Source organism: Tripterygium wilfordii, chromosome 2, assembly GCF_013401445.1.
Source record: "Tripterygium wilfordii isolate XIE 37 chromosome 2, ASM1340144v1, whole genome shotgun sequence".
Taxonomy (NCBI): domain Eukaryota; kingdom Viridiplantae; phylum Streptophyta; class Magnoliopsida; order Celastrales; family Celastraceae; genus Tripterygium; species Tripterygium wilfordii.
This window is the reverse complement of record NC_052233.1, coordinates 1,959,631-1,972,298: the sequence shown is the minus strand read 5'-3', so window position 1 is coordinate 1,972,298 and position 12,668 is coordinate 1,959,631. Positions and strand designations below refer to the sequence as shown.

At 38.4% G+C, this 12,668-nt stretch overlaps 3 protein-coding genes across 5 annotated transcripts; 2 read left to right on the top strand and 1 right to left on the bottom strand.

Annotated features, from left to right (window-relative positions):
* The first annotated feature begins 384 nt into the window (after positions 1 to 384).
* On the top strand, positions 385 to 3,459 carry LOC120012996 (pentatricopeptide repeat-containing protein At5g39710). Its single transcript, XM_038864590.1, has 2 exons — positions 385 to 2,969; positions 3,317 to 3,459. Exon 1 carries the CDS (start codon positions 459 to 461, stop codon positions 2,706 to 2,708), a length of 2,250 nt encoding a protein of 749 aa, XP_038720518.1. The 5' UTR covers positions 385 to 458; the 3' UTR covers positions 2,709 to 2,969; positions 3,317 to 3,459.
* Positions 3,460 to 4,364: 905 nt separating this feature from the next.
* Positions 4,365 to 6,707, bottom strand: LOC120013005 (protein ALP1-like). The gene has a single exon (XM_038864600.1). It carries the CDS (start codon positions 6,448 to 6,450, stop codon positions 5,092 to 5,094), a length of 1,359 nt encoding a protein of 452 aa, XP_038720528.1. The 5' UTR covers positions 6,451 to 6,707; the 3' UTR covers positions 4,365 to 5,091.
* Positions 6,708 to 7,126: 419 nt separating this feature from the next.
* LOC120011449 (zinc finger protein ZOP1-like) lies at positions 7,127 to 12,303 on the top strand. 3 transcript variants are annotated; one of them, XM_038862574.1, is made up of 6 exons: positions 7,127 to 7,269; positions 7,388 to 7,588; positions 8,671 to 8,767; positions 9,367 to 9,462; positions 9,576 to 9,969; positions 12,072 to 12,303. In XM_038862574.1, exons 1-5 carry the CDS (start codon positions 7,261 to 7,263, stop codon positions 9,935 to 9,937), a joined length of 765 nt encoding a protein of 254 aa, XP_038718502.1. In that variant the 5' UTR covers positions 7,127 to 7,260; the 3' UTR covers positions 9,938 to 9,969; positions 12,072 to 12,303. The 3 variants fall into 3 exon arrangements, with proteins under 3 accessions (XP_038718502.1, XP_038718495.1, XP_038718509.1); XM_038862567.1 differs by lacking the exon at positions 12,072 to 12,303 and having other exon boundaries at positions 9,576 to 10,114; XM_038862581.1 differs by lacking the exons at positions 9,367 to 9,462; positions 12,072 to 12,303 and having other exon boundaries at positions 9,576 to 10,114.
* Positions 12,304 to 12,668: the final 365 nt, after the last annotated feature.

The window sequence follows — 12,668 nt, the reverse complement described above, 5'->3', positions numbered from 1 at the left end:
AAAATTTTATTTTGAATTGTCACGTTAGAATATTTATGTTTGATTTTTTTTAAAACAATCCACGTCACTAAGCCACATCAGTGAAAATTAAAAATCAAATGCCACATAAGTAATTTTCACAGAGGATTGCCGGATTTTGATAAATTGAAATCTGATTAGATGATAAAATTTAAACTTTTTAAAATTTAGTAACTAAATTGAATTAACTATGATAATTCACTGATTAAAAATGATGTTTCTTCTATTTCTAATTATGGGTTTAAAACCAAAATACGAAACATATAAAAATTATGGGTTTAAGACCTAAACCCTAATTATCATATTGGTTTTATTATTATTATTATTTTTTGACCGAACAAGATAATAAAAAAAATTGGAAAAAAATTATCAACTGAGAACTTCATCTTCCCCGATAGTTCTCAATCTTCGGTGACCTAGCTCCCCAATCCATCCCCGAAATGTCTCTCTCGATTCCTCGCCGTTCACTCTCTTCTCTGGCGTCTCCCCAAGACACCCTTCTCGCAGACAAAGCTCTCACTCTCCTTAAACGCCATCCTTACCATCTCAATTCCGTCTCTTCCTATTTTACCCCTCAAGCCGCCTCCCATTTACTCCTCCGTACCCAATCCAACAAATCCCTAATCCTAGAATTCCTCAATTGGGCTCAGCCCCTCCCCTTTTTCAATCTCCATTGCAAGTGCCTCACCCTACACATCTTGACCCATTTCCAGCTATACAAAACTGCACAGTCCCTAGCAGAAGACGTGGCTGTCAATTCGGTTGATGATACTGGAAGCACTGTATTTCAATGCCTAAAAGACACATACTACATGTGCAAGTCAAGCTCCTCGGTTTTTGATTTAGTGGTAAAATCTTACTCTCATTTGAACTTTATTGATAAGGCTTTGAATATCGTTAATTTAGCTAAATCTCATGGCTTTATGCCTGGTGTTATATCGTATAATGCAATCTTGGAAGCGGTGGTTAGGTGTAAAAAGCCGGTTAAGTTTGCTGAAGAGGTGTACAAGGAAATGATTAGTAGTGGGGTCTCGTTAAATGTGTTTAGTTATAATATTTTGATTAGAGGTTTTTGTGTGGCGGGGAATTTGAAAATGGGTTTGCGATTCTTTGGTGAAATGGAGAGAACAGGATGTTTGCCTAATGTGGTTACATGTAATACTTTGCTTGATGCCTATTGTAAGTCGAAAAGAATGGATGATGCGTTTGGGTTGTTGAGGTCAATGGCACTGAAGGGTCTAGAGCCAAATGTGATTACATATAATGTGGTAGTTAACGGGTTATGTAGAGAAGGAAGGATGAGGGAGACTAGTGAGGTTCTTGCAGAGATGAGTAGAAAGGGATATGCACCTAATGAGGTGACTTATAATACGCTTGTCAATGGGTATTGTAAGGTGGGTGATTTTCATCAAGCACTTGTTTTGCATGCGGAGATGGTGAAAAATGGGTTGTCTCCAAATGTTGTGACATATACTACATTGATTAATAGCATGTGTGAGGCTGGTAATATGAACCGAGCTATTGAGTTTTTAGATCAGATGCGTGTTAGAGGACTTTGTCCAAATGCGAGGACATACACAACATTAATTGTTGGATTTTCACAGAAGGGATTTTTGAATGAAGCTTACAGAGTTCTGGATGAGATGACAGTGAATGGATTCTCACCTTCGATTGTTACTTACAATGCCCTTATTAATGGGCACTGTGTTGTAGGAAGGATGGAAGAGGCTATTGGAGTCTTACAGAACATGAGGAAGAAAGGCCTGGCTCCTGATGTTATAAGTTATAGTACTATTATATCTTGGTTTTGCCGAAATCATGAGTTGGAGAAAGCATTTCAATTGGAAAAAGAGATGGTTGAGAAGGGTCTGTCACCCGATGCCATTACCTATTCGTCACTTATTCAAGGTCTATGTGAGAAAAGGAATCTCAGTGAAGCTAGCTATCTTTTCGAAGAAATTTTGAGTAAGGGTCTGAAGCCTGATGAAGTTACTTATACATCCTTGATCAATGCTTACTGTGCAGAAGGGGATTTAAAACAGGCTCTTTATCTTCACAATGAAATGATACAAAAGGGACTTCTTCCTGATGTTGTTACTTACAATGTTCTTATTAATGGACTTAACAAACAAGCTCGTACAAGAGAGGCAAAGAGGCTTTTGCTCAAGTTGTTCTATGACGAATCTGTGCCCGATGATATCACATACAACACACTGATAGAAAACTGCAGTAGTATTGAATTTCAAAGCGTGGTAGCTCTCTTAAAGGGTTTCTGCATGAAGGGCTTGATGAATGAAGCTGATCGCGTTTTTGAGTCAATGCTTCAGAAAAGGTACAAGCCTGATGAAGCAGCTTATAATGTCATTATACACGGTCACTGTAGAGGTGGAAATGTTCTGAAGGCGTACGATCTCTACAAGCAGATGGTGAATTATGGTTTTGCCCCTCATGCTGTGACTGCGATTGCTATGGTCAAAGCACTTTTTTCGGAGGGTATGAGTGAGGAATTGAGTCAAGTTATTCAGAACATGCTGAGAAGCTCTAGTATTACTGATGGTGAGCTTGCAAAAGTACTTGTGGAGATCAACCACAAAGAAGGAAACATGGATGCAGTTCTTAATGTGCTTGCTGAAATGGCTAAGGATGGCCTGCTTCCAAACAGTGGACGCACCAGTTATGCTGGAAAATAAACTGGAAGATGACCACTGGTGGTCTCTGTCGCTGTCTGCTGTCAGCGACAACTGAAAAGGTTTTTGTATTCCGTGGAGGTGATTGTGAACGGAGCTTAGCTCCAAGAAATATGACCAATTCTTCTAGATGTTATGGGATCCATCTGAAGAGACGGTCATTTATTTTGTTTCCATTCATCTTTGATTCTGTCAGAAAACTGCAATGGCACTGGATTGCTTTTTTTGTGCCTGGCTTTCCCTTGCCAGCAAATAAACAGACATGTAAGTGAAAACATTGTTGTTTGCTATATATTCTGACGTGTACTGTGTTGTTTGAGCTATCTTTTTCCTGCTTGCATTGCTACTGAACCGAAGTAGTGTTAGTATGCATAGAGGACTTAATTATGTTTAGATTCTTAAATGTGTGGTATTTTTAAGTTGACACTGTTCCACTTGCAGAATATAGAGACTAACTGCAGAGTACCCATATTTTCTGCTGTTTTCTGCATTTTGATGAAAATAATTCCTTCATTTTAGCAGCTAGCATATTCTACTATGGAGGCCATTACTTTCATGTCTCTATGCTGTTATGAGCTTTAATCCATTTCATTATGTGCTTGTTGTTGCAGGACGCTTGTCAACTTGTTGGGCCATTATTCAAAATGTGCAGTTATTCAGTTGTTGCAATTGGCATAAAGTTTAGGAGGAAGGCTATATTGATACAGGAGGCATCGCCAGCTTCACGCCTCAATCTTTGCGAACAACTCTGAAAATTTTGGGTGCAATGAGAGTGGCTACTCCATAATCCTGCATATTTTTCCTGTTACTAATTCAGAGAAGCTAATACAACCTGTCACCCTAACTCATTTTCAGTCGTCAGCTATTGTTGTCGCTCAGATCTCTTCGGGTCTCGAAGGACTATTTAGGAGCTCATCAAGTTTAATGCAGCTCCAAAGAAAATTAACGCTTTGTAAATGAGTTGGTTATTGCTTGGCCTGATGTGGCCGATCGGGATCTGAGGAGCTGCCACAGCTTGTATGCTTGATGCAGAAATAGATTTAGGGATAGTGCTTGATAACCTTCGATTTCTTATATTGGTATCGTTCATTGACAGCTAAATCTCATAAAGTTTTGGTTTTCTGCAGATTGTAATGTATTTGTAATTTCCTAGAAGACATTAATCTTGCCCCATCTTGATGTTCTTGGGAGGCATCTCTAATTAAAAAAAAAAAAAACTTTCATTAAAAAAAAAAAAACCTGCTAATTCTCATACCATCCACATCTCAGAAGATGGAAAAGAGACCACAAAAAAAAAAAAAAAAAGGATGGAAAGAAGAAACTCCAGTAACATGAAGACTTTGTTGATGCATATCATGAATACAATCTTCACATGGTACGCGTCTAGGAGCCCAGGAAATTTCCAGTCTGCACTGCAAGGTACACAACACTTTGTCCCCAGCTCATAAAAATCAAGAGTTGAACTACATCATTTTCTATTCCCTCGTTCGTTTGGTTAACAAATAGGGCACCGACTTTCCCCATCAAGCCAGACATGCACCAACCATCAACCACTTCCCATATGCATAAATTAAAACAAGTGCTCTATTTTACCCATGTGTACGGAAAAGAGTTTTCAATCTAGAACCAGATATCTATTCAAAAAATTTGAACCGGGTCTCTAGAATCATCAGTGACAATTCAGTCATCTTAGTGTATTTTCATCAGCAGAGAGTTTATTCAAAATGGTGATGGCAACAAAAAGCAACAGCAATGTTGGAAGAGAAAAGTAGCAATTAGGAGAAGAAGGTTATATCATACAACAATGGAGTGCATGCCAAAAACTGTATTTTACAAGGTAATGCTCCCTATGCTCCTCACCATAACAACAAACCCCCCAACCTTCCAGTCCTCTTAAATACTAAACTCAAACAGCAAGTTCAACTAATGTTCACAGTCCAGTCGGCACCTGATTTTTATTACAAGAAATGCAAGAAGTTCACCTGATTTTCCTTCCCTTTGCTGGTCAGTTTCATGAAATCATCTTACTGCAAGTTCAGAGTAAACCTTTTTATCATATAAGACCATCAGTCACTTCTACATGGCAGAGATGTCAGATGAGATGAACAATGCCCAAGAGCTATGAAAATTGGACGATGCCATTTTCTCAAAGTCATACCTGTTCCTGATTTCATTCCTAAGCTGGCTTGCCTATCAACTACAATGTCAAGTTGTCAACTGGTCAAATCACTGCTTCAGGTTCCTCCGGAAACAATAGAGTACATTTGCTGCTGCATAACAACTTTACTAAATCAAAGAGAGATGAATTGACGATGTACAAGAAACTCAGATATCCTCTGGCCCTCCTTACAGTTGCGAGGCCAACAAAGCCCAAAGCTAGAAGCTCCTATCTCGATGAAAGCCTTTGGTGCAGATCATCAGCCAAAGCCTGCCTCAAACTTTCCCCGTAATAATGAAACGACTTCTCAGTCTCCATAACCCTTGGAATAGGTCCACCCTCATCGGGCTCCTTCGAGGGCTCCGGCTCTGGCTCCTTGGCAATCTGGCACAAGTTATGCAACACACAGCAAGCAACAATAGTCTGTGGTGCATGATTAAGATCCACATTCAAATCCTGCAAAATCTTCCACCTCCTCTTCAACAACCCAATCGCGTCCACCACTACAGACCGCCCTTTCATCAACATCCCATCAAACAAGTTCTGTGCTGGTGTCCCCATCCCGTTGGGCGAAAAGGGCGTCATCAAGAATGACAACAAAGGGTAACACCAATCCCCAACTATATACGGCCTCACATGGTGTCCCCTCACATTAATCACCTTATCCCACACAACATCACCTGAAATCAGCCTATTATACAACAAACTATCCCTCAAATGCGCAGCATCGCTGGTTCCACCCGGTGCCTTCACGCACACATCCCAGAATATCTTCTTATGATCAGCCACAACCTGCAGCAAAACCGAATTATACCCATATTTGCACCTATACGAATTATTCATTTGATCGGAAGATTGCCTTAAATTATGGATCTTGACGGGGCTCCCATCAATGGCACCACAGATGTTAGGCAGCGAAGTGAGCTCTTCAAATGCTTGCGTCGTTTCAATCAAACGACTACGACTCACAGGAATCTTGACGAACTCAGCATACAACTTGGTGGCCAATAAGCGAGTGACCATGTTCGTGATCTTGGATATCAAATAGGGCTCCAGAGAGTATCGAGAAGCTAGGGTTTTGGCGGAGTAACCATGGGCAAGCCGTGAGAGTACCATCGCGACGGCGTAATCGGAAGGGAGGGAGAGATTGGAGGCGGCAATGAAGGGCTTGAGCTTGTCAACAACGGTAGTGAAGACAGGGTAAGAGAGTCCATACAGGGATCTCCATTGGGCGTCGCGAAGAGGGGGATCGAGGGACCAGATGTGATCGGTGGAGAGAGCACGAAATGCGGAGACGGAGTAAGGAGTGCCGGAGTTATCAGGAGATTGGGGGGGTGAAGGGGATTTCGATTTGGGGGTTTTGGAGGAGGCGAGGAAGGAGAGGAGTGCGGCGAGGGTGAGGAAGAGGAGTGGAGCTGGAGAGGAGGAGGAGAGGAGAGAGGTTGGAGAAGAAGGGGATTGGAGAGGGGAGGAGGTGCCTGTGGTGATGGCGGCGGTGGAGGTCGTGGAGATGAGGGAGGTGGTCGGGTCGAGCGAGTTGTGAAGGTGGAGGAGGTTCGATAGCATCAGCAAGAAAGATTCTTCCATCTTCGCTTCTGTCAATACGTCTTCCACGAAATCTCTCTTCACTCACCTGAGATTGACTTCGCCGGTGGACGAAGGAAAACAACAATCGAGAATTGCAGAGAAAAATTCTCTGAAAGGTTCACAGTACAGAACACAGTTTGGGTTGAGTTGGTGACTGAACAATGTTGACAGGCTCCTGGGCCTAGTTTTTCCTAAAAAGCCCAAGAAGCCCAAGCCCAGCCAAAAAGAAGCCCGTTTGAGTTGTTTTCCTCGTTACCGGGTTTGGTTATGGAACATACACTCCGCTTCCTCAAAAGATTGATAAAATTCTGTCCGACTTGAATGATTGAATTTGCTCGATTCGGATAAAATCAAATTTGATATTTGATCTAGATGACCAAATTTATCCTATCCAAATTAAACTAACTTTAAACATAAATTATATATTCAAAATTTGAGTTTAAATACAAAAACTTTTTCACTTTAAAACTGAATTGAGTTTCATAACATATACATGTGAATTTTGTCTCAACTCTAATCTTAATTAGATTATTTTTGATTTATTTATTTATATTTAAATCAATATGAATTTGATCAATTGAATACATTCAAATTCAATACGAATTAAAATCCATGCGGTCAATTAAATATTGCGTAAATAATTATCCACCCCTAACTTTCACTCTTTCAGTTCAGTCCGATCTGAAAGAGATACAATGCACAGACATTAATAGAAACACAGAGGTTGTTAGGGTTTATATCTCGCGTTAATCAACTGAATTTTCTTTTTCTAATTTCTGGGTCTTCGTAAGCAGCTCGTAATTTGGAGCCATGACTGAGGTATGTCATCATCGCCACACCTAAATTTTCGATTTTTCGAACGCTAATGGCGATGTATCATATTATGTACATGTGCTGAATATTTTTTTTTCGCGTCTTCCTTCTCCTGTATTTGCAGTATTGGGTTAGCCAAGGTAACAAATGGTGCGACTTCTGCAAAATCTACATATCGAGCAATCCTTCCAGTATAAGGAACCATGAGCTTGGTCAACGTCACAAGGATAGTGTGTCCAATCGTCTTACTTCTATGAGAAAAGAGAAGGCTGCAAAGGAGAAGGAGGAGAAGGAAGCTGTGCGTGCGCTTGAGCAAATTGAAGCAGTAAGTGTGCATTCGCATTTTTCTGCATTTTAATAATTGAATTTGTGTCTTTGAACAATGTTGGTTGTAGTCCAGTGTATTGTAGCATCATTACATTCTTGGGCTTATGCAATTCGAAACCTCCTGTGATTATGCTTTTCTTGCTGCTTTGATGTTTTGCCATTGCAATCTTAAGATTCTACGTTGATCGTTTTTATATAAACCAAAATTTGCTTCCTTTTCCAGCTTTTAGTATGTTAGGACGCGTATCTTTTGAGGTTCTCAAATCTTCTGATAGAGAATTTACTTTTCTTTTGTTAGTGAACGCTTTTGGAATACCTGTTTTAATTTTAATATATTCTGGGTATTTTGAAGGAGGATTTTTAGTATGGTCGTTTGTAGGCAAAGAGTACCAATCAGCCGGTGCTGCGACACATAATGACATTTATAGTGACAAAACTATGAATACATGATGACGTCTTTCTCTGTAGTCCAAACTATTGAATACATCATCTTGTGATTTCTTCAATCATTTTTTCATTCAGCTATTATTGTAAGATACCTAAAAACCACGTTCCTTGGTTAATTTTTTCCTAACAGATGATAATTAAATAACATCAAGAACAGAACTACTAGAATTATTTGGTGAAAGGAGACAAATTTTGGTAGTTGAACTTTTTTCTATGTTATTGTAGCAAGTTCATTTTTCTCTTCCATGGTACATCAACTATCCCGAGTGTTATGTACATATGAATGAATTTCCCAATTCCCACGCACTTTTAGTGGTGAAAGTAAATTGGTATAATTAGACATTAAGATTTAAATTTTGTCATAGTTTGCCGTTTTAAACTTTCTATCAGTATCGTATAACATTGTAGGGTTTTCTCAATAAAAGTGCGTGGTACGTTAACATTTTTTGCCTGTTTGAAGTATGAATATTAACATTTGTTATTGTTGACAGCATTTTTATTTTTATGTTCTCTTATCCTTTCTTTGCAATTTTCTTTGTCTCCTATGCACAATGTCATACGTAAGGATATTTGGGCTATGCATTGTTCTATTTATCCTAGATGCTAAATGTTATAGTCATAAATATGTCTCAGAAAGCAAAGCGCAGCTATCAAAAGGACATAGCAAAAATTCAGGAGGCCAGAGAGTCTAATGCACATGCACCAGATTTTCTAGGGGATAACGAGGAGGGTAAGTATGAAGCCTTGTATTGTTTTAATGTTAGCTTTATTTGAATGAATAGTTGTGGAATGGCCTTACATTAATCAGATAATTCATGAATCCTCTACTCAACTTCTGGGCCTATTTTCAAGAGTTTCTCACTCTTATGAGTGTTTGATTATCTAATCTTTATTATATTATTTGTGTCTATATTTCTTTCTATACCTTTGGTGAACATAGTCTAAGGCTATTGTTCTTTTCCACTTATGCATGATTGTTCAGGCTCGTAATGTCTTGATAAATTTGAAATTATTAGGTCAATTATTTCTCATAAATATTTATACTTCTATGTTGTAACATCAGTTAATGCTTCAAAAGGCAAGGAGGAAATTTCTCTGTTTATATTGCCTATGTGCTAAATTTCTAGCTGGTACCTATTAAGTGAGCAAAATGGATATGGCCTTGAATTGCTATCCATTTGTCCATTTTGTATATGTTTTAATTAATTTGTCAGATATTTTCAAATTTTCTAAGCACCATAAACTCTAATTGGTTTATACACACACACACACACACGCATTTTTCTTGATTGTGGAAGTGTGCAAACTTATACAACTTCATGATGACAGATTGGCAGTATGACAGCTCGTCTGGTTATCACTACAATTCAGGGAATGGTTTATACTATGATCCAAACTCAGGCTTTTATTATTCTGATGCTATAGGTATGGAGATATGCAACATTACATTAGCAGTGTCTTTCTTTTTTTATGTGCGCATTTATGTCAATTTAGTTATATGTTGAGTACGGCCTTTTTTCCTGTAAGGGATGCAACAGGCAAGTGGGTGACACAAGAAGAGGCATATGCTTCAACTGTGGTATTGCCAGACTCTAGACGTAAAGAATCCACTTTAAAAAAGCCTACGTCAACATCAGAGGCGAGTTCAGTTAACGCAAAGAAAGGTCCTGCTGGAAATGGACCTGCACCGGGTCCAGTTGTAGCAGCTTCCTTGAACCCTATGAGATCTGTCAAAGGTGTTCCTTCATCATTTGCTGTTAACAAGCGAAAAAGGCAAGATGTGAAGGTTAAGCCAAAAACCATTTCTGAAGAAGAGAAAGCTGCACTTAAAGCTAGGGAGGCAGCAAATAAGAGAGTTGAGAATAGAGAGAAACCATTACTTGGTCTTTACAAACACTGACACAGATCCATGCTGTTCCTTGAGCCAAAAAGGTGGTATGCATTCAACATGTATGGTTGACCATTTCTACTTTATGTTAAGTTGAATAATGAGGAGATGTGGCTTCTTTTTGTGTTAACATTTTATTCAATCAGCCACTTCCCTTTGTTGCTAAGCTGATTTATTTTTAGTGAGCAAGTTTTTTCTCGGGACTGTCATTTCTTTTTAATTGATTTGAAGAAGGCTTATGATAAAGTTCCTGAAGTATGTGGTGGGGTTTCAAGAAGCAAAGGGTCATGGTTATTTGTTAATGCAATAGGTTTAAGTGCAGAATCAGTATTGAGTCCCATTCCATTTGCTACAGTGATGAATTGGTTTACAAGATCCTTTCAAGGTGATGTCATTGTTTGTTGTTCGCAAGAACATTGTCTTCGTAGATGAGACCATAAGTAGAGTTGGTCCACTGTTGGAAACATGGAGAACTACCCTGGAATCTAAAGATCTTAGAATAAACTTGTTGGGAATAGAGTATCTGAATGGTAAGTTTAGTAAAGATGGTAGAGGAGATGGGAATCTGTTTATAATATGTGGGAAAGAGTGTTAATTTGGAAATGACAGAGAGATTGTGGTAGTGGATCCCATAGAATTAAAGCTGGTTGGCGAACTGAGAGTATAACCTCATATGATTGAAAAACAAAACCTGCTTGAAAGTATACCTTTCATGAAAAAGAAGAAAAAATAAACCCAAATTTAAGTTTTCAAGGAGCTCGAATTGTCCTATTGGTGAAGATTTTGACTGGATTTTTTAGAACACAAAAAAGGATGGTATAAGAAATAAGACCACTCAATCTAAGGTATATGTAACTTCCATCTAAGATGAGAATAAATTGTGTGCAATGGTTTAGGAAGTACAGTGTAGAAATCTTCATGTTCCAATGTGGAAAGTTGAGAAAATTAAAGTAGAAAATGCTAAAAAGATAAGAGGGATGCTTGAAAAGAATTGCATAAAAAAGCTATAAAAAATGATATTGAAGCTCTAGAATTTGTGTAGATCTTACCTTCAGATTAGATTAAACTGAAGGAAAATCCATGCAGTGGATCCCAACTAATTTTTCTTACTTATTCGTGTCGCCAACCCCAATAGGTTTGGGAGTAAGATGTTGATGAAAATGATGACCTCTGTCTTTACTCTATATACGCTGCAGGCTTCACTCGATTGTGCGTGTGCCTTGTATTACATGAATTCTAACAGTTGACGGGTGGGGTTGATATAGCGTGGTGGCTTGTTTGTTGCTTTTTTCCCCATATAATTTACATTTTATTTACATCGAGAAACTGAACCCCCTGTTATTGTTGGATTTGACCAGTGAATTGAATTTATACCTTTTCATCATGTTGTTAAACCAGAAAATCTCCCGCTTTTCTTGTAGCAGGAGAGGTATACTTAATTAAGCTTGATGCATGTTACAAGTAGAGATAAAAAGTAAGAAATTAGATGATTGAAGGGGAAAAAAGGAGTACTACGATCCTTACATTGTAATTAACCATCATAGTTTTGTGAGGTGTTGTGGCGCTGTTTTAGAACTATAGATTTTCTAGAGAAATGTAGTTGGCGGTTAGAATTTGGGGTAAGACATGTTTCTCTGATTTGTATCTGAATTGATGATATTAAGTTTCTATTTGTAGTTGTAATAAATCATCGTTGAAGTTGAATATGATGCCAGATATAAGAACTCATCTGACTGCTAAAAAACCAGCTTGAGATGCTGTAGTGCCTGCCTGCACTGTGCAACTCATAATCTTTTTTCTTTTTTCTTTGCTTGGAGAATACTTGACGACTGTAAGAAATTGTAAGTGCAATTGTTTTCTTTTGGAGAGGAAAAAAACAGTTTTGTCAAGAGGCCTACAATTGCACTGTACTCTGGAATGGTTGACCTGGGACTTGCTAGTTGTTAGTTCTACCGATGGTGGATAAAAATATTATGGCTACCTCACACTGTATGTTACTTTCCAGCTGCTGCTGCTTGTGCTGCTTTACATGTTCTTCATCACCTTTGTTTTATTTCCTCTTTCTTGTTTCCCTTCTTTTTTAGATATCATTATTTATAATTTTTATTTCTAGATTTGCTCCTAAGACTTCATTTACATGTCACAGAAAGGTGGAACTGCCACTCTTTCGCTGCATTGCACTGCTATCTTGACAAAGAACATTGAGAAATGAGGACCTGATCATTTTCGTGGCTGACGCCTGACGGTGCAGTTTCTCAGGCTGTCTCTGTCCAATTTAGTCGACTGCATTTTACTGAAAAAAAACTCCATTATCCTCCTATTCGAAATTTAAGTATCGATTTGTATCATATGATTGTTTTGCTGTTGATCCCTTGAGAAGCTTTGTAGAACGGATCTGGAAGGAAACACATAATACTTTGGTTTACAAAATCTTTTTTTTTTTTTTTTCTCCTTTGATAAAATTCCCTCCTTATTCTGCTGTGATAACTAATGAGATCACAAGATTCAATTTTGGTTGTGTCTTAATTCCATGTATTATTTCCATGTTCTTTTGTTGTTTCCTACTACGATATTTTTGTGTGGTGTTAGAATATTTGTGAATAATGTGAAATGTCTCAACTCAATCAATTAAATTATTAGATTGAATGACAAAGTAGCATCAGAACGGAAAGGTCTAGAGTTCAAACTTAAACCCCCAAGTGGGGTGAGGGCTTAGCCCTAGTATAGTTGGCTTTTGGTTAGT